At 48.0% G+C, this 21,561-nt stretch overlaps 1 protein-coding gene across 1 annotated transcript in view; it reads left to right on the plus strand.

Annotated features, from left to right (window-relative positions):
* FANCM (FA complementation group M) overlaps nt 1-21,026 on the plus strand; it is a gene marked incomplete at its 3' end in the record, with an annotated part of 62,687 nt that extends 41,661 nt beyond the window's left edge. The window contains exons 14-23 of the mRNA XM_080344574.1: nt 7,966-9,979; nt 11,615-11,694; nt 11,786-11,854; nt 12,388-12,516; nt 15,124-15,280; nt 16,158-16,264; nt 16,401-16,961; nt 18,293-18,791; nt 20,251-20,542; nt 20,879-21,026. Coding sequence (XP_080200700.1) covers nt 7,966-9,979; nt 11,615-11,694; nt 11,786-11,854; nt 12,388-12,516; nt 15,124-15,280; nt 16,158-16,264; nt 16,401-16,961; nt 18,293-18,791; nt 20,251-20,542; nt 20,879-21,026 — 4,056 coding nt within the window. The remainder of the gene's footprint in view (nt 1-7,965; nt 9,980-11,614; nt 11,695-11,785; nt 11,855-12,387; nt 12,517-15,123; nt 15,281-16,157; nt 16,265-16,400; nt 16,962-18,292; nt 18,792-20,250; nt 20,543-20,878) is intronic.
* Nucleotides 21,027-21,561: the final 535 nt, after the last annotated feature.

A 21,561-nucleotide genomic window follows, 5' to 3' on the forward strand; every position in this document is an offset into this window, starting at 1 on the left:
GCTGTACATATTGTATTGCCAAATGTGCCACTGCTGGTCTGGCTGATGTTAATTTACAGCTCCGAACAGCAGACAGATTTAAGACAAATTCAAGTCAAAGCTATTCCCTTGAATAACTAAGATATCGAACTTCAAACCATAGCTCTATTGATTATTTTCCTACTGAGGGACAGAATACAAAACCGGGCAGATCGTTATTTTACTATGAATAACCAAACGATCCAGAAGTTTCTGATGAAACTAATTATATATTGGGAAGAATCTCATGGAGAGATTTGTAATAAGTCGATAGGAGGCAGCTCAGGTTTTGGTGTGTTCTTTATGGGTGGTTTCTGTTAGGGAAGAAAGCTCAGGAATTCACCAATGTGGAGCTTTCCTTGCCCTCTACTTGTTCAGTGACTCCAAACAAGCTTCTGTGCAGTTGTGATTTGTGTAGTAGGTTAACAAAGTCCATTAGAAGCCTTAGATATTTTTAAACAGATGAAGTGAAAATGTTTGGGATTTTTTTTTTTAATCTTGTATTTATATGCAAACTTAGAGAAGAAGTTGGCCCCATCGAAAGAAAATAGAGAAGAAGAGCTCGCAGCCATGAACCCGCGCCGGGCACACCCCCTGCAGCAAAGCCTTTAATGCCGGCCTGGCTTTATTGCTACAGCAACGCGTGCCGGGCAGATGGGGCTGGATTTTCTGTGAGCTGTGAGCAGGGATTTTTGTGTAACATGGTAACAAATCAAGTCGTCCTGATGCAAAATAATTCAATAGCTTTGAAGCATTTTTGAAAATTAAACTGTACTGTTTGGAAACAAGGTCAGGGCAAAGTAATCACTCTGATTGACATGCTGTTGGTCCGTGTTTCTGAGCATAAGTGATGGGGAATCTGAAGTGCAAGTGCGTTGCTTTTCTGGGTGGTAGGCAATTCTTAATGACTTCTAAAAAGTGACAGTGTTGAATGTGGGAGCGTCAGTGTCCCACTTCAAACCTGCCAACGTGAGCTTATACTCGGAGCAATTGCTCTCCTTAGACAAAAGAAAACCCAGAGACTCCTCTTAGAAGAATCGTCTCTTTCACCCCAGTAGTCTCTGGTACAAACACCTTGGGAAATGGGGTTTACAAGATGAACCTGGAATAGCTGCCTCTAAAATCATCTGTCATTGGCATCTGCCTTGGGTTCCCTTGAAGGCTCCGTCAGGTGGAATGCCTGACAGCATGAAAATGTTCCCAGGGTACCCTGAAATTCCAGAGCACCCACAAAGGCTTTCTGTGAGCTGGGAGTTTTAAACCAGACTGGTTTAGGGGTGAAATGCAGGGTTTCCAGCCAGCTCTGACTTTTCCAGGAGTCACTGAGTGCAAAGTTAAAAAGGGCTCAAATAAGTACAATTTTTGTAGGTTGTTTTTAAAGGCCCTCATTGCCAGCGGTGTCTGGTTAGAATCCTGACCTGAGATATGGCGAGAATTCCTCAGCAGCAACAAATAATTGAAGGCAGCAAACGCCGCTTAGTCAGGGTGTTTGTGGCAGGCAGGCTGGGGATCTGGGGGCTGCTGGCTCCAGTTTGCAGTTTTGGCGCTGGATCTGGAACAGCCGTGAGCAGATAATCACAGCGAATACCATGGCCTGGGATTCTCTAAGCTGTGCAGAGGTGACCTGGCCCATTCTTCATTCACACAAACCAACCTGCTGGGTTTCCTTGCTGGAGGTTCGTTCTGAGCCGGGTGGCTGTTGGGAACAACCTGCAAGAGTGAGGGTCTCAGTGCTCCATATCGTTTCTCTGGGCCGTATTGATTCTTGTTGCCAAATGATTTGAGCCTGAATGCTAATTGAGACCTGGGTTAGATTGTTCAGACCCTTAATTGCAGGTGCTTTCTGTTTGTAATGATCCTGTGGGGTTTTGTGCTTACAGCGAGAAGGAAGCAGGAGGAGGCAGAGGGTTTGGGGTGTCTATGCCAAGGACAGTGGGACTGAGCACGTTGTGTGGCACCTGGGAGGGCTGAGCGGTGGCAATTCATGATGGTGTATCTGCTGTGGTTTGGGATCACTCAGTGTTCATAGCGATCTCTGATGGTGTATCTGCTGTGTTTTGGGGTCACTCAGTGTTCATACTCATCTCTGACGGTGTATCTGCTGTGTTTTGGGGTCACTCAGTGTTCATACTCATCTCTGACGGTGTATCTGCTGTGTTTTGGGGTCACTCAGTGTTTGTACTGATCTCTGATGGTGTATCTGCTGTGTTTTGGGGTCACTCAGTGTTCGTACTGATCTCTGATGGTGTATCTGCTGTGTTCACTCAGTGTTTGTGCGCAGAGCTCCATGAAATCCTCCCGTACCCGTTGTGCCGCAGGCTCGGGCACACCAGCCACAGATATTCTTTCCCCCCAAGTCAACGATCACAGTTTTCTGGAAAACGTGCCATGGTGTTACATCTGATGGAAACCAAATAAAACATCAAGTATGTGATACAGGATCGCCAGCTTAAGTCTGCAGGCAAGAGAAGCTTCCTGTGCGTTCTGTGCTGTGGTATATATACCCTATTTCCCCAAAAAGAAGACAGAGTCTTATATTAATTTTTGCTCCAAAACTGATTACTTATTTAAACGTATAGCTGCCTGGACACTTTAAATAGACTTTTTAAAATGAACCCTAACTAGGGCTTATTTTTGGAGTAGGGGTTATATTTTGCGTATCCTCAAAAATCCTGAACAATCATGCTAGGGCTTATTTTTGGGCTAGGTCTTATTTTGGGGTATACAGGGTAGCACTATGGCAGCAGCTGCCGGCCGGTTGTGGGTCTCTGTGGCTGCTCCGCGTGTTCCCGATGTGCCGGTCAGCAGAGTCCTGGGCGCGGGGGGGACTCGTGCTCCTGGTGCCTCCCGTGGGTTTGCTCTGCTGTTGGGTTGTTTGGTTAGAGGTGTGTGCACGTGCACGGTCATTTTGCATTTAGCTTGCTGGATTTAACGCTGCTATATACTGCTTTTCACAAGCTGTCAAAATATTTATGTATGTGAATAATGGGTCGGTTGTTCCTTGAGCTTTGACAGACGGCTCGTTTGGCAGAACGTTTACAGTAGGCGTGCCAAGTGCTAACTGGCAATAATCCATTCCTATAGTCCTGGAACTCTTGCAGGAGCTGCTATACACCAAATGCCTTTGAAGACATTTATGTTTGGAGAGATCATAATATTTTAATAACTGTTTGTCATCGGTGCATTATTATAATATTATAAAGTTTAGGGCAATATAATCTCATTTATTTAGGACACCGAACTGCTACTGTAGTTGAAAAACTGCTTTTAAATGCAGGGATCCTGTTGTCTGCTTGGATGTATTTCCAGTATTCATATGGAAATGCAGCAAGCTTAGGAGATTATTGCAGGAATGCTTTGCTACCCATATTTTCATGGAAATTTGTGTGTATTGATGGCAGTTGGGTATCAATAATGTGAGACCGTTAGGAAGGGAAACATCGCAGCCTTTGGAGAAGGAAATTGTGGTTTCTGTGTCCCTTAGGCTTCCTTCAGCACTCAACTACATATATGTTTAAAGGTCATCTCATATAATATACTTGAACTTCCTAAAAGGGTTTTTGACAGTGTTCCTTCCCCCGGAGTATCTTCTGGAGTAGGAGGAATCCATTAATCTGCTCACTAACCAGTTCCTGAGCGGTATCAATAACGGCCTGGACTCCGGTGCAGGGAGCTTCGCACCGAATCACAGCAGCGGGAAAGTCCTTTAGCCGATGTGTAAATGGTTTGGAAAAGTGATCATTTTTACTGCAATAAAACTAAAAGATGGCCATGAAAGCATTGCAACATTTCCCAAAGAGCTGGGCTGAAAACTCGGTGAAGTTCCAAGTTGAATGGAGGCGAAAGCTGCTTTTGCCAGAAAGGAATTCTTTTGGATACTTCTGTGTAAACATTAGTTTAATGATCACTGTTACTCAGAAAAAGAGATTAGAATTTTAGAGATCAGTGAGGAAGGAATATAAAAAAAAAGCAGAAAAAATGATATGATAATCAAAATATGTCATATGCTCATATCTTGTGTTAGGGAAAGTCCATCTGCTGCCCTCAGGGCCATTGCAGATGTAGTCTTAGCCAGTATAAGCTCAGAAGGGCTTGTTCTGGGGAAGGAGCGCTCTGGAATGTCTTCATTTCCATGCTTTTCTTGCTCCGATAGGAGTCCCTGGGTTAAAGCAGCTTTTGGGGGTTTGTCCTTGTGCTCCAGTCTGGTTCCTGGGCACTAACAAACAGGTTCTGGTGCGTGTCCGAAGCGACTGAAATGCAGCGGTCCCTGCTGCTCTTGCCTCCGTGCCAATCGAGCTTCTGATTACAGAAGTCAGAACTGTTAAAATAGAGATTGTAGCTGTTTACGGACTTACCGTTTCACTTGTAAATAGTAAAACCACCAGAGTTTTGGCAAACATCTGAATCTCGTTAGATGTACATCCACAGCAGCTTATGAGAAGAGAGAGGTTAATTTTGATTTTGATAATGGACGCCTTAAATTTAAATACTAGAAAACAGAGTGTATGTGTGTGCATATACATATGTTTATAGTTTAGAACTGAAAATATTAATATCTTGGGTGTGCTTTTCCTTTTTATTTTCTATCTTGAAAACGTGTTGTTTTTTTTAGATCGAATCAGTAATCCTAGGCAGGGTCATTGATTTAGTGCAGCAGCATAAGCGAGTTGCCTGTTCTGCTCTTGCATGACCTATTTACTGAGTCCTGGGTACACCGGAGCGTACCAGGTTCTGGGAGAGCTGACCAGGTAGCTCCTACAAGTCACACACATTCAGGCTAACATGTGGCAATTATAATTCTGTCCTTTGGCTCCATCAGTATTAAGCAGACTCCCTGGGAGAAGGTGTTTTGTTTGGGGGAAAGTATTTTGATTGACTCGGTTGAACCAGAACAGTTATATAACTCCATGTAAGCCTGAAATCAGGTTACTGAAGTTAGTTCTGGATGCTGAATTAGTCCTCTGGCCGCTCCGCTGGCCCCGGCTTTTCTTCCCTACACGAGTCAGGACGTAGCGATGGGCACACGCCCTGGCCTAATGAAGTTCTTTGCTGTGACAATTCCTCGCTCCTGTTTTCTGTGTTGCACCCAGTTACTCATCCGTGCAAGAAGTTCCCCACTTTGCTCTCTGTCGAGGTTTCTCTAAGGATCTTGGCAGGGATTTTGGACAGGCTCTCAGAAAGCGGGAGGGTGGTTGGCCTGAGAGCATCTCCATGGTTTTGCTTCTCGGTCTCTTCAAATAAATCTGTTGGGTTTGTAAGGGGTGGTTTTGTTTTCAAAAGCAATATTGGCACTTCTGAAGAAGATTCATCCAGTGATTCTATTGTCCGTTATAGCTTCTACTAACTTACTCAGTATGGAGATAAGGTGCTTGACCGTATGAAATGATTTACTGTTATCTGTTCCACCTCTGGGCCAGCTGGGATTTGAATTATCCTTTCGCCTACTCATAACCCTCATCTTTTCCTGCAGATTTGATTAGTTATGGGCTACTTAAAAAATGCAGAACAATACAGAGCCAAGAACAATCGGTGCTGTGCCTCTTAGGAGTGTGTGGGTGGCAAGAGCATCGCCTACTTGTGCTTCAATAGGGTTAGTGGTCTGGCAGCTAATCAGTCTTTAATCCATTTAATATACGTTATGTTCTTGTGATGCTTGGATACTTCAATTGGAATATTATGCAACCTTCAATTGTTACTTACATAAATCTAACCAGATTGTTATCAACACCGTTACCTCGTCAGCCAAATGTGTAATCTGCTCAGATGACATTTGTGAAGTTAATTGGAGCAGGTGGTGTTGGTTGGTGTTTGTTACTCCTCTGATTTCATACAAACGCTTGTCTCTTGATTCTGTCTCTTGACCAAGCTTGAGGGAAGCTCATTATTTGGAACCCGCACATACTCAAATCAGCCTTTAACCCTTTCATGATATTTTTTTTTTTCTTCAGTGTTCTCATATTAATACTCTAAGGCAGCCTGTGCAGCCTGGGGATCTCCTTGGAGATCTCTTTTTAGAAAATCCCACCTTTTAGTTTCTTTGGATGTGTTTGTAAATGAGCAGCCTAAGCTGTGTGTAGCAGCTGTAACATCTGGAGTACGAGCGGAGTAGGTGTTTCCCAGCCCTTTGGAGGTGAATCTCTAGTGGCTGAACTGTGCTGACCCATAGAAACGCAGACGGTGTCACCGGGACACGGGGACATTGCTGGGACAGGGTTGGTAACTGGCTGTGCTCCCGAAACAGCCCGAGCACATTCTTCCTGATCTATTCTGCACACGATCCTTTCTGTGGCCTGGCTGTGAAGCTGGGGGTGATCTCGAAATACTGAGTTTATTACTATTCCCAGGAGTGAAAAACCACTGTTAATATCAGGCAGGATGTTTTATCTATTGCGTAGAAACTGTGATAGGATATGACCAGTCTCCAAGCGCATGGAAGACGGTGGCAAATCCTGTTTTCAGGAGCACAGTTAGACAAGGCAGGCAGCAGTAATTTTAGGTATGGTTATTTCTGCCATGTGCAATGGGGCAGAATGAGTGTCCAGGGTATTTTCCAAACCTGGTTTTCCTGTAAGGAGCGTGACGGTAAGAGGTTGTCACGGCAGCTCCGGCTGTACCCTCTGCAGAAACCCCGGCAGAGCTGGAGAAGGGTGCGATGGGACTGGAAGATGCGGGTGTCAGAGTCTGAATAGTGAATATCAGCATGAGCAGAACAAGATGCAGTAGAACTGCTCTCAGAATATTCTCACGGCTCAGCGAGGAGGGTTCAGGAGGTTCTGATTATGAGGACCTTGCTTTTTCCTGCTTATATATGGTTGGATTTTGGAGAATGTAATTTGCATAGGGAGCAGGTAACCTCTTATTGTAAGAGTCAGTTTTATCACCCACTGTATAAAGGTGCTGTGTTCAATTCAGGGATTAGTAAGTCTAGAGATTCATCTGACTGAACTGCCAAAAAATAACAATCATATCTCCTGTTTAGATCTTTCATCCCCATTTTTATTTTTCATTAGCGAAATAGGTTTGAACTCTGCAGGAGTGTTTGAAACCATTGCTTTGAGAGCCCCGTTTGACCCTCCTGTTCCTTGGGGAGACTGCATGCCTTGATTTTGAAATCCTGCTTTAAAAGAGAGAGTGAGAAGGACAATAAATAGCTTTTCAGTCCGGATAGTCCTCATATGGATACCTGGCTGGGACTGAGGTCAGCATCTATTGTGCTCTTTTCAAGTGTGTTTTTAAGAGCACTGGTTGCCTGGGTCAGTGCCTTTCGAACAGCAGATTAATGAGCATTCCTGACAAAAGATAAGCTCGGAGTATGTAGGTGAGAAGTTGTTAATGTGCTGTCCATGGCAGGAGCCAAGGTACAAGTGACAGCAGGAAGAGAACAGAGCGCTCTGGGCTCACTTGTGCTCAGATGAGGGTTTTTCTGCTCACAGCACCTTTCAGAACACGCTGGTCCCCCCAATGGCGAGGACAGCAGAGCTCGCACACCGTGCTGGCAACGGGCAGGTGATGCTGTGGTTCTGTGATTGCTTTTCTGCTCACAGCACCTTTCAGAACACGCTGGTCCCCCCAATGCTGGGGACAGCAGAGCTCGCACACCGTGCTGGCAACGGGCAGGTGATGCTGTGGTTCTGTGATTGCTGCTGCTGACCCGAGAACCCTGGCTGAGCTGCTCGGCGCCGAACGCTGGGCCTTGGTGCTCTGATAAAGTCTCTTCATTTATCTGTGTTATCGTCTGCTCTTTCTAAAACATCCAGGTTTGGGTTTGCAGTTGCTGCCAGCAAACGCTGTGTTTGCAGGTTGTGGTCTTAAACGCAAAGCGCTTTCCTTTTCCTCTTTTTCCTTTCTAGTCACCCTTAGGCGTATGAAAACATTAGTCACTTGTTCTAAATATCCTTGTAAGCCTGTATGTGTTTATAGTAAATTTTACACTGTGTTTGTCTGCAGGGAGACTGTGGCTATGAACTGGAGCTTCAGCCTCACCTCCGTATGGAAGACGTGACTGTTCAAAGGGATAAAAGCCACCTTTCCGTGAGCAGCTCCACATCTGATCAGAAAGCACGCTCATCTAGAAAAGACGTAGCACACCGATCGAAAGTAAAACCGTTTTTACCTGATACCAATGACAATGGAAGCGAATTCTTTTCCACATTTAAAATAACAAAACCAAAGGCTCCTAAAAGAACCTCCAGAGCAGATTTGGAAGTGGCCACGCTGCCTTCAGACCCCGGTGCTTCGGGTTCTGGCTCAGCCAGCAGGCTGGGGCTGCTGGGAGGTACTGACCAGCACAGCCCAAACCATGAGGAGTTACAGGTGACGTTTGACTTAAATGGATGCAGTGACCTGTGCGACAGCAGTGCAAGTGCTGTAATCCAGGAGAGTGCGGCGATAAAGGAACATGAAACTGTAGATGAGGCCTGTAGGTCGCTAGGTGCGAACCACGCAGATTCAGGTTATAGTAGCTTCACAGCTGAGAAATCACCTGCATCCTCTGACTTATTTTATCTTTCTGAATCATACGTGAACTCTTCTGCACTTGTGAAACCATCTGAGGAGCCTCCTTGGTTAGAACAAGTATTTTCCCGCGTGAAAAGGCTTTTGTCACAATCTCCTCCCGCTTTGAATAAACTCGATGATTTTGAAAACGTGATGAGAAATGAAGAAACAATATGTCCTTTTCAAAAAGGTATTTCTGATAGCTATTCAGAGAGACTGCGGGACAGGGTCTGTTCTGTGTCATCACAAGGTGACCGTTCACTGCAGCTCTTTGAGAACCCCGCGCTGGAAGTCAGCAGTGAATTGTGTGCTCCTGGGAGCACCTGTTTTCCAAAACCCGTGTCATCTCCTGAGACTGCAGCTGTTGAGGACAAGGAGGAACTTCACTGGAATGACAGTTTCGGTAGCCTATTTGACAATGAAGAATTCACAGAAATTCAAAAGAAAACTCCAACAATAAATCACACGCTGATAAATAACCCCTCAGAGTACTCTGTTCAAAAAGATACAGAAGATCTTGACATTAACAAGAAAAAGATGGTTATTGTTGGAGAGCAGAGTGTGCATTTATTTGAGGATGGACCCATGTATGACACAGGGAAGGGGAGCTCTTCCCCGAGCACCAGGCGCTGGGCCGGGCCGGGTGCCGGCGCTGGGCCGGGCACGGAGCGGGGCTGTGAGCGGTGTCCAGCGGAGCCGCCACGGGGGAGCAGCCACCCTGCCTGCCCGGAGCAGCCGGCAAGCAGGGCACCCTCAGCCGCGGGGCCGCCGGGTGGTACTGAGTGCCTTCTGCACGATGACGACAATCTCTGTGACTGCTCCCAAGAGCTGTTTTCTGTTAATTTTGATCTGGGATTTTCCATCGAAGAGTCTGAGAACGAAATCTTGGAAGAAAATATAAATACTAATACCAGAAAATTAAATGGTGCCTCGGGGAGTCACGTAGATGTTAAATCCACTAAAGATAAAAAGAAATTACAGGATGATAGCTCCGGACTTGAAACATCGCCAAAACGGGATGGCAGAAGTCTTGGGAGAAGAGACATTTCCACACCACTGTCGTTCCTGAGCAGGAGCAGGAGTGATGGAGGAGGGGCCGGGGGTGACAGCACTTGGCCCTGCTCCAGGCCAGGGGCCAGAGAAGGGGCCGGGGGTGACAGCACTTGGCCCTGCTCCAGGCCAGGGGCCACAATGGGCAGCGGGTCACCTGGAGCTTTGGCTGCTGCACTTTCCACCCCAACAGGTAGAAGGGGGTTGAACAGTGAAGGTATCAAAAGAACTCTGAACGTGTTCTCTAGAGCCAGGGAGGACATTCCGGAGCTGCCTGTGACAGCTCAGGTGGATCCCAGCCCCCGCAGGCAGGACATGGGGAGCTCAGCTGGGGACGCACTTGGTTCCCCTTTGGGAAGAACTGGAAACGCCACAGGCACCACCCTGCACAGCTCACGGGTGTCGCCTGCCCAAGGTGGGGATTTCACAGGGGCGGTTAGTTAATGTCTTTGTGGTTAAACAAAGAGAATCGAGTGTCTTTTGGATCTCCCATTTGGTTTCATGACTTCGGTGGGAAGGGTGAAAGGCAAAGAGAATAATGGTTGTGATACTGCAGTACGTGGGAGCTGGAGCTGCCTCTAAAGCCCTTTCTTAATCCCGCTGTCTGTGTAACCGTCTGGATGGGCCGCACTTGGGTCCCTGAATCCCTTTGTGTTTTCCTGTTGTTCCTGAGGAACAGAAACTCGACCGATGGATTTCTGTCGGTTTAGTTACATGACAACTCACTTGCACTTAAAGTTTTCTGATTGTAACTTCAGCACAAACCTGGGCTGTGTTAAACACATTGACTATTTGTAGGCTCTGTTCTATTTTATTTCATCCTCTGTCTTCCCTTGTGTCTTTTTCTGGATTTGGACAAACAGACTATAAAAAAATATATATTCAGATATTGCCAATATATAAATGACCATCATTCTTCACTCACAGGTCACTTACAGATGATCTGCACACCCTTTGTTGTCTTTATCTCTGAGTAACCTTGAATTACTTTCAAAGTAATTCAGGCTTGATAGTACTTGGTCTGATTTGTAGGGCACTTTGAGTTTTTCTGAATGGTTTTGTTACTGTCCTTAAACATCAAAGCAAAGCACAACCCAATCCTTTTGGTACCTAAAGCGTCTTTTCCCCCTTTTCTTTCCATTTGTCTGATATGGTATTTTCTGAAGACGATGGATTGCCACCTTCCTTCCTGAAGCATCGCACCTTCAAACCAGTATGTTAGTTTGACAAACCAAAAAATTGTGATCTGTTTAATAGGAAATAATTTAAAAACCTCGCCAAAAACCCCCAAAGTGCAAAAAGAAACAAATTCTGGTTTAGAAGTGCAGGGTTAATACTGAACCTGAATCGGATTGTTAAGGGCTTTGTCTGGTCAGGTCTTGAAAATGGCGCCGGACAGTGGGTGGTGTAGGAATGACACTTATTGGTGTTTAAATATGTTATTGTACAAGTGGAATATTTGGGAATTTTGTGCATTTCCTTAAAGAAATTCAGCCCTCTGGGTGACGTGGGCAGAACCAACGCTCGCTCCCAGCGTGGCCGTGAGCATCCCTGTTTGTCCCGCAGAACGTGACGAGGATCCTGGATTTCATGTATTTCATAACGACCTTTCATTCGTTTCCTTTGAAAAGCAGCAAAGGCTGCAGGTGTGTGACAAGCAGCTGGGAAGAGGCTGTTGTAATGAGTTCTGGCTTTGTTTCAGGCTCCCAAAGGGATCTGTGTTACAAAACGCTTCCAGAACTGCAACTCTTACTCAACTGTAAGGGCTGCTTCTCCCCGTTCCTTTCCCTTCCCTTTCTCTGTGCCTGCCTGTGGGCAATCACTTCCAGCCAGACTCGCTGGGGAAGGAGATTTATTGTTCATCCCAGCTGGAGATTATTTCTTTTGATTAACAGGGCTGAAGAGAACAGTATTTGCCACGTAGATCAATAAGTAATCTCCTTTGCAGGTACTTTGACAAGAGAGACAGATTTTGATTGCTCAGTTATAGCAGTATTGTACTGTGAGCAATGCATTTTCTTCTGAACGCTGTTTACTATTTGTTCTGCAGGAACCAGCAGTGAGAGTGAAGAGGAGATCGTTTGCCGGAAGAAAAATAGGAAACAAATGAATGTTTTGAAGTCTCCTGATGTGAGTCTTAGCAAAAAAACCCAAGAAAATGACAAGTGAAACACGAAAACATAAATCCTCTTTGCAATTATCCTGATTTCTGTTTGTGTAGGTTATGAACGACAGTGATTTCGAATCGCCGATTCGGCCCATCAGGAAACGTCGACACCTGCTTAACATGGTTAGTGAGTGCTGGGGTGAGACAGGAGAGAAGTAACAGACTCACTCGTGGAGTATATACTAAACATTCCCTCTTTCTGCAGTCGGTAGGCAAGTGTTCTCATTAAAAACACTTAATGCCAGCTGACCTAAGGCAGGTCAGAGTGTAATTGCTTTCCTCCTCACAGTTCCTTCCTGACGTCTCCCGAGATGCACTTGGAGTTGTTGTGTGGCAGTGAATTATTGTCACAGGCAAATCACCTTTCCCACACAAAGCTTTGGATTTAAAAAAAAGGTCCATGTTGTGTTCGACTTGACTTTTGTTCCAAATAACGTGGTTTTCTGTTCCTTTTGTATTTAATAAGATGATTAGCATCGTTGCATTATTTTGCTGTAATGAATCAATCACAAAAATCGCGCGTTGCTTAAAAAAAAAAGTAGAAGAATGCCTGTGCAATTAAAATATTGCTTATAAAGATGTAGGAGAATGCCTGTGTAATTAATATATTGCTTGCTTGGGTCTTATTAATTGGCGTTTGCGCCGTGTTCCTCTAGTCGGACGCGTCCAGCGATGACAGTGCGGATCTTCACAAGAGCTCCGGCGGGACCACGAAGAGCAGCTGGAACAAAAAGCAGCTGAGATGTGTGAAGCGGCTGAAGGTCAAGAGCGGTTTTACATACAAGGTATGTGATGCTGGGTGTCTTGGGATGTTGGGGGTCCCATTTGGAGCCGTTTCCGTGGAAGCTGCAGTGCAGATAAGGGCTGTGCTTTGTTGTGTGTGTGTATGTAAGTGCACGTTGGCGATGGTGCAAAACCCGCGTTAGAAGAAATGTGTCTTTGGGCATGAACAGCACGTTGCCAAAGAAAACCAAAAAAGAGACAGACACTTAGTGAGACTCTGCTCTCTGTTCAAACTGCAAGAAATAACTGAAAGTATTCTGTAATTTTTCTATATTTAAATTTTAAAAACCCCAAAGAGGCCAGAAGTGTTGAGCCCTGGCTTCACATACCGAAGGTGAACATTTACTGTCATCGAGTCACTCATTCTGTGTAATTTAAATACACAGCTCGTGTGTATTTTGTGGTGTGAAAAATGGAGCTTCTGTCTATTTTACAGCCTTTGTAGGATCTGATACAGCTGTATTGTAGAAGGCATGCAGTTAGGCACTCGTTTATTTTGTAGGCCATGGTTTAGGAGTGTCGAGGCTCGTAGCAATTCCACACAAGTTTGCTGCAAACATTTGAAATGGAATCTTGAAACGCTGGATAACGATCTCGATCTTCACATCCTCTGCCCGATTCTCAGAGGAACCTGCAAGGCCCCGCATAATGGTGTTCTGAAGCAAAGTCACAATTTACATCACACGTAAAGATACTCAAGGATTAATCAGACTCGGGAGGTTCAGGTACTTGGCCAGAACCAACACTATTAGGATATTTGATTGTATGAATTTACCACCTTCTCTGATGGTCTCAACTTTGAACATCTGAAGACAGAAATGGTCCCTTGACCCCAAAGCTTAAACCTGAACTTTGTGTTTTACCCTTGAGTCTGTCAGTGCACCAGGAATGGATGCAGGAGACCATGCAGGGCCAGAATCATATATTCACAGTAAGGTGAAAAGCTCTTAAATATGTGTGGATGTGGTCTACTAGGCAGAAGTTACTGTTGTCAGGGCTCTGGGGCACATTATTCGACAACCAGTGAAAGGACAGGGGGCAATGGGTGCAAACTGGAACACAGGAGGTTCCACTTAAATGTGAGAAGCAACTTGTTTGGGGTGAGGGTGTCAGAGCCTGGCCCAGGCTGCCCAGGGGGTTGTGGAGTCTCCTTCTGTGCAGACATTCCAACCCGCCTGGACACCTTCCTGTGTAACCTCATCTGGGTGTTCCTGCTCCATGGGGGGATTGCACTGGATGAGCTTTCCAGGGCCCTCCAACTCCTCACATTCTGGGATTCTGTGATTATGTTGGATATTTTTAATATTTTAAAGATAATCTTCATTGCGGAGACTTCTATATAGCATCAGTGTTTTATATTCTGGAATACAAAGAATGGGGTAGACAAAAAATCCAATTTTCAATTCTGTTTAAGCATTTTTGGTGAGACCAAAGCGTTCATGGAGAGCGTGTCCCACGTGCGCTCCGCCTTCGCGCACTGTCTGCCCTCAGCACCCCGGCCATGCCTGTGCGAGGACTCAGAGCCGGGGCAGGCGCAGGACCCAGGGCGCTGTGATCCGCGCTGTGCTCCACCGGCGGCGAGCGCACAGGACACCCGCAGTACTGGAATGGGGACGGAGAGGAGGCCAAGAGATCCAAATAGCTGCTGGCACCCAACTCAGAGATTCAGTAAATAATTGAAGAACCTGGGAGCTTGTTGTTTCCTGAGCATGCCCCGGCCCTTGGCTGTTAATTTCTGGTGTCACGGCTCTTCTCCCGCTGTGAGGTTTGGCCTCTGCGCCGTCCTTCATGGCGAGAAGGATTAAGGCTAATTGGTAATAGCGTTGGGAGTTCTTTCCTGTAAACAGATGACCCCAGCGTGGTTCAGAATAATCAAAACTGCTCTAGAAAAGGAGCTGTTAATAGTGCCTGGCTTTCAGGCTTGCTGACTGCTGCAAGCAAACCATTAAAGGACTCGGGGAAATCTGAAAGTCAGGGATGTCACTTATTGTAGCACGAGATGCTCCAGTCTTCCCTGTACTGAACTAAAATTTACAGCATTGTGCTTTTTTTTTCCAAAATATTTTGAAGGCAAACAATTCTCTTGGAGTAATTTGGATAAAAAATAATTTGTGGGGGGGGGGGGTTTTTCCCCCATGTTTTACTTCAGTACTTTGTAGCTGAAATGCTAAGAGAAAAGTTAGCTTAACATAGAGTATCTCTGACAGAACATCTTCCTGAAGCCATTGGCTTTGTTTCCTTGTACACTGTTGTGAATGCTTTGTTGCCTGTGTCTGATGGAACTTAGTACCAAGCTTTGTGTCACGTCTCCCGTGCTGCAGCTCATGAGTAGGTGCCACGTCTGCCCTGAAAGAAAAGCCCTTTCTCAATAATGAGTCGCGTTTTCTGATGGCTTCATGAAACAATTCGTCCTGAATCCCAGACAGAAGGCGGCAAACCAGTGCCAAGTCTGAACTTTCTAGTGGACTTGGGCTGGGACTAATCCAGCACATCTAAATCAAAACAGACTTTTGAAAGCAAATAAAATGGGTAAAACTAGATATATAAGTTACAAAATAATTGGGAGGCAGCTTCCACGTAACGGTTGGTTTGTCTGTTTTTTCTTTTAGAAGGCAGCAAGGCAGTTTCTAGATGAAGAAGCTGAGCTGTCCCAGCAGGATGGAGATGCTGTTTCATCTGATGAGAGTGACGATGCGGAGAGCGAGCTGAGCTCTTCGCTCGCCCAATTCCTGAATGACGATGCAGAGGTCACGCAGGTGTTAAATGGTGAGTGGGTTGCTTCTGGTTTTCAGAGGGGCTGTTGCTTAGCGAAGGTGTGTGACAGGCTGGGCCGTTCATCAGCCTGTGGCAGCTAACAAGCAGTAACCTCCTCCGCTGGGCTAAATTGGATGCTTTCCATCATCTCTTTGTGCCTCTTCTGGCTTTATTCTCATGGTTTTGGGATGCAGTGAGTTCCTCGCTGGAGTCTGTGCTGTGCAACGGCCGGTTCTGAGAGCCATCCGCCCCCACACTCCGGTACGGCTGAGCAGAGACACAGATTTCCATTTCACTTAGAAATTTCTGAATCTTTCAGGACTTCTGTTACAGACAGACCAAAAATATGGTATGAAATAACAAGCTGAATGTTAAAGTTACAGTGCTGACACTGACAGCGCTGAGGAGGTGACGCTGATTTTTGGCCGAGGCAGTTTCCCACCCCTGTGCTGATGAGCCTCGTCTTTCCCTGGGGTATTTGTGGGATGGAACCGTCTCATTACCAGTTGAGATTCCCAGATGTTGCTGAGGATTCTCCTCTGGCACCGGGACTGTGGGTGGTTCCCTGTGAGATCCTGTGTGGGCTTCAGTAACCCCCGCGCTTCCTCGGACGGTCTCAGTGACTGTGTGTGTTTTGGGAGAGAGCAGGGAAACCTGTGATTTGGCACACAGGGCTCTGCCTGCTCAGAACCCGCTCCGGGGCAGAGCTGCTCCTCGGCTTCGGGATTCCACACGTCCGCAGCATTTCAAACTCTTGTTTTGTGAAACACAGGTTTTTGGGAGACTGCAAAGGGATTTCTTAACGTGGAAAACATGATGTAACAATAAAGAATCAAAAATGATATCCTTACTAATATGTGTTCTCTTTTATCTTCCTGTTCTCATGGAGACTCTGAGATGAAAGGAGTTTACCTGAAATCTGTACGCAGTCCAGCTCTTGGCAATAGATACAAAATGGTTCATCGTGAATTCGACAACATGGACATTTTCTCGCAGGTATGAAAGGAAACGACTGCTGTCCTTGTGAAACTCCGGTGCGGGTGACCGTGTTTAGGTTCTAATCCTACTTTGAAGTGCAGTTTGCAACATATTGTTGATAAATCAGTTCTAACAAGAGACTTTCATCCCCCAGATTCCTGAGCAAGACCAGGCGTATGCAGAAGACAGTTTCTGTGTTGGAGAGGAGGAAGAGGACACTTACAAAAACAGTGACTCTAGTGAGGAAGAAGTGTGCGTTAATTTTGATCTCCTAAATAACCAGAGTTTTGTTGGCAGCAGAAAACAATATCTCACCCGCCGCAGGAAAAAGCTAAACCAGGCCAGGATGGGAGAGAGCTGCTCTGAGCCCACGCCAAAGAAGAAACCAGCCCGAATTATTGTTCTCAGTGATTCCAGCGGGGAAGAAACAAGTGTCAGCCAAGGGAAGGCCATGAAAACAGACTGTTTGGGGGCAGAACGGGAAAGCGCTGCAGTACCCAGGCCATTGCCTTCAGTCTCTGCTGCGCAGCGCAACAAAACTGCTGGGGACATCAGCGTTCGTCAGCCTGGGGAGAGTAAGAGTGAGAAGCTTCTCAGCTCGAAAGCTTCAGTATCCGAAATGCTGGATTTTCAGCCAGAGCACCCAGCCCTGAGCACACACGTCCCACCCGCTGCCCCGGGCTCGGGGAAGGAGCGTCTCCAGGCTCCCCGTCAGGTTGGTGTTGATTCACAGCAAGGAGCTGCCTCTCCCCTCGCGTTTACTGAGGAATCCCCCGCGCTGGGCACCTGCGGCAGGGTTGCTTGGAGGGTTGTGAGCAGGACGGCAGCAGAGAGAGCCGCCGCTGCTGGGAACGGAGCAGCCCTGCTCGGCTCGGCCTGCCCCAGTCGCCTCCCTTGCCGTTGCTTTAGGAAGCTTTTGTACTCGCAGTTGTCACGGTCCGTTCGGTGATGGACTCGTGAGGGTTTGTTTACCTTGATCTTGAAGTGCAAAATTCAGGCGACCAAAATGCCAAGGGGTTATAATTCACACAGTGTTACTTTATTATTTTGCCCATAAAGCAGCACACAATAGAGAGAAAGGAAAAGAAAAAGGGGGGAAAAGAGGATTATAGCTATGACTGGGTGAGTCCCAAAGGCGTCCCTCTGGTCTCCGGTCCCGTAGAGTCCTGCCGGTCCTCTGTCGTGATCCGGGATCCTCTGGTGGGGAGATCTCAACAGTGTCCATTCTGGTCTCATCTTTTATCCTTCTTCACCTCCCTCACTCCCATTGTTTGAGGCAGATCTCCGCCTTTGTTTCACAATCCAGGCTTAACTGTGCAGACCCAAAAAGTCCCCGCTTTGTTTGCCAGGACCCGTCTGCGCCGGCGTGTCCAGCGTTCGGGGGTCTCTCTCTGGTCACTGGTGACTCAGCCCCTTGGCGATCCTGGCCGTGTTCCTTGTCACTGGCCATTGTTTGGGGAGCAGGTGGGGCAAATACTGTTCTGTCTTCAGACCAACTCTTCCAGCAGCACAACTGGGAGAGTATTTTAGCAGTCAGAAATTACAGTTGTGGATTAGACAATATCTTGAGTCTGACAATCATGGAGGAATATGGATCTGTTTCAAACAGTAGAGAGTGTCCCCTAACTGTTTGGGTTTTGTAGTTATAAAATACTTGTTCGCTGTCCCAATTAAGACCCGTCATAGTCTGAGGTTGGGTTCCTGATCTCTTACACTTTTCTGCCTGACTTGTGTTGTTTACAATGTTCAGTTTTGTTGAACTCGTTAGCAAAGGCTGCATGCCTTTGTCATTCAAGCTGCTAAGTAATTAATCAACTAAGGTGGGAGATTGCTTATCCAAGTGTTAATCTGGAAGTGTTTATGTTTTGCAATATCAAAAGTAGTTTTAAAAAATATTATTATTAATTGGAGTATTCAAAACAAAAAGTGGAACAAAGTGTTAAGCATCGCTATTTGAGAAATGTGTTTGTTTTTATTGGCCTGTTATTCTTTGGCCTGATGCATCTGTGATCTCTAAGAAACCCTCTGTGTGTTCCGCATTTGCAGGTGGACGGTTCTTGGAAGAACAGCCATAGGGGAGCCGCGGTCCCGCCGTGTGCCGGCCCTGCCCGTCCCTGCCCGCCGGGGCCCGCGGTCGCACCGTGTGCCAGCCCTGCCCGTCCCTGCCCGCCGGGGCCCGCGGTCGCACCGTGTGCCAGCCCTGCCCGTCCCTGCCCGCCGGGGCCCGTGGCCGCACCGTGTGCCGGCCCTGCCCGTCCCTGCCCGCCGGGGCCCGCGGTCCCACCGTGCGTGCTGGCGGCCGCCCGGGAGGTGTCCTCGGGCCCGCGCGTCATCTCCGCCCTGCGCGCCCACGGCGTCCCCGTGCAGCTCTGCTCGCTCCGCGACGGCGACTACGTCGTCAGCAACCGCGTGGCGGTGGAGAGGAGGCTCCGCTCCCAGCTGCTGAGCTCCGCCGACACGAGGGAACTCGCGCAGCGCATCCAGCGCCTGCGCGGCGTGTTCGAGAGGGTCTGCGTCATCGTGGAGAAGGACAGGAGCAAACCAGGTACGGGGTGCTGCTCTCTGCTCACGCCTGCGCTGCCCACGCTGGGTTTGTGTGTAACATCGGACTGAAAACCCGTGTTTTAGTCTCTGTAGCTGTATTACATTAATAAGATCACCAGCTGAACAGTAAAATTTGGTTTGCTTTTGAGGACCATTTAATATAGGCAGAGATACCCAACTGGATCCAGAGGGACACAGTGCTTGCTAATTACCGAGGCAGGGAAACGCAGGTTAACTTAACCACTCCTAACTGAGCCTGTGCAAAGACCCCGACTTCAAACAGATTTCAACAAAGGAACAAGCACAATCTTACCTGTGCTTGGCATTACAATACTAGTGAACCCAACCCCTCTTTGTGAGCAGTACCTAAGGACCTGTAATACCCTCAAAGCCGGTGTGATACCCTCAAACCGTGCGGGGAACTCCTCCCAGCTCAGAAGGAGAGAGAGGGGCAGCCTGCTATTGTGCAGAGCAGCCCAGGCAGCGGCTGCTGCTCGAGGCAGCAAAAGCCGATCAGCTGAATGCAATCAGTTCTTGGAGAAAGCCAAAAGAGCATCTCTCAGAGCGCTGCCTTGGGCGGGCTGCGCGGGGCCATGGCCCGTGTCAGCAGGCGCAGGGCACACGAGGCTCAAAGCCACCTCCTGACCTCATCAAACGTGTGGAAAATTCAGGACTATTTCTTTAATTTATCTGGTTTGGACAAGCCATTTGTTTGAATCCTACAATTAGGCAATCAGACAGTTTTAGTACCGCAGTCTATTCTCAGTGCCGCCTAGAAAAGAACCGAGAGGCCTGACTTGCACCTGCTTCCCAGGAGATGGAACTAGAGCTCATGGCTCCAATTAAATTACAGATGTGCGGGGATATAAAACTCCACTATTGAAATCAAATTGTTGGGGATGCAGCTTTGGTTTTGTGACCTAAATCTGATTTGTTGGTAGTTCAGATACGGGAACAATGACAGAAGTGGTGGCTGGAGCTGTGGTTTCTCAGAGGGGGCTGTAGATAAGTGGATTGTGTTGGAGCTGCTGAAGCTTTTGACCCCGCTGCTGCGGTGATTCCCATCAGTTCTGCCTGCTGTTGTTCTGCTGTTCCAGGCTGCTGCTGGGTTCATGTTCCACAGCGCTCGAGTGCATCGTTACCTTTGCAGCTTTACCCGATCTCTTCTCATTTGTGTGTCCTGTGGTTCATCACTTACTGTGTGTTCCTCCCTATCAGTTCAGTTCAGTTTGCAATTTCAGTGTTAATGCCTAAACTCTGCCTCTCAAATAACCAAGCAAATCCTTCTCCCACGACCCCTCCTGCCTCCTTTCCTTGAGATATTTTATCTTGATTTTGGTGGTGAATTCTTAAAGCCGGGGAACTTTGAGCTGTTTTGCTTTGTGAATGATTCACATTAGGTTGTTCACAGTAATTTAGTGCTTGAAAGTCGCTGAGGTGTGTGTGTTTGCACTGTGCAGGAGAGCTGTCGCGCTCGCTGCAGAGGCCGCAGCACTACGACGGGACGCTGTCCGCCCTGGTCCAGGCCGGCGTGCGGCTCCTCTTCAGCTCCGGCCAGGAGGAGACGGCGGCGCTGCTGCGAGACCTGGCTCTGCTGGAGCAGAGGAAGAGCGCGGCCATCCGCGTGCCCACGGAGCCGCAGGGCCGCAGGCGGGACCTGCTCCACTTCTACCTGAGCATCCCTCGGCTCAGCTACCCCGCTGCCCTCAACATGTGCCACCACTTCGACTCGCTGCGGAACATGGCCAACAGGTAACAGCACGCGCGTTGCGGCTGACCGTCCTTTCCCTGTGTCACCCGCGCCCTCCTGCTGTTCCTGCCCGCGCCTCCCTGGCTCCGCATCCATCCTTTTCTTTGTGGGTTTCTCAGTCTCTTCAGGCTGCGTGACCGTGGCAGTGACATGGTGTCTCAGACCAGTGATTGAGGGCCCTGTGCATCCCGCTCCCTCCTGCCCTGCATTTCCTCTCCCTCTCCTGAGCTTGCTGCTGTGCTCGCAGCCCCAGAACCCCGGGCAGAGGCCGTGGCAGCGGCTCCTGCCGGTCCCGTTGCTCTGGCCACCCGCTGGCAGTGTCCTGTTGTCCCTTGCAGCTCCCCGCAGGCCATCGCCGCTGCCGCCCAGGTCAGCCCGCAGAAGGCCGAGGAGATTCACCGCTACCTGCACCACGGCTTCGACGCGCAGCTGCTGCCCGAGAGCCTCTGCGCCAAGGGGACGGGACCCGCAGGTGCCCGGCGCTGAGGGGAGGGACGCTGTCTGTCTGATACTTTTAACTGCACTTTACTGAGTCTTGATTCACTGTAAGATATGTAAATAAATCCCTGCACACACCTCCGCTGCTGTTTGTCCCGCTGCTGTTGGACAGGGTGGCGGGTGGAGCGAGGCAAGTGGCTGGTTCGTGTTTGCTGGGTATATTCTTTTCAGAACTTCTTTAAAAATGTGAATAATGGTTGAAGTCTTGTGGCAAAGAGGTGGTGACAGAGGGCAAGGAGCCCATGGGCGGTTACCGGTCGCTACTGCAGGACTGGTGCCCATCTTTCCAAGAAAAAACATGGATCTCCACCTGTTTCTTTTGTATCTTGCCCAGAGCGCCGGGCGCTTCGCTGGGTTTGAACTCGGGACGGGCCCAGGGCAGCGAGGGCTCTTGTCCCCGGGCGCCGGCTCCCTGTCCCCTCTCCTGGCGGCTGCTGCCACACGATGGCTGCCTGGAAGAGCCTTTTGACTCTTATTCCGTCCTGTCCTTTCCTGGAGCGTGTTCATGAGGGGGAAATCCTCC

The sequence above is a fragment of the Nesoenas mayeri genome, assembly GCF_963082525.1.
Source record: "Nesoenas mayeri genome assembly, chromosome: 5".
Classification (NCBI taxonomy): Eukaryota; Metazoa; Chordata; class Aves; order Columbiformes; family Columbidae; genus Nesoenas; species Nesoenas mayeri.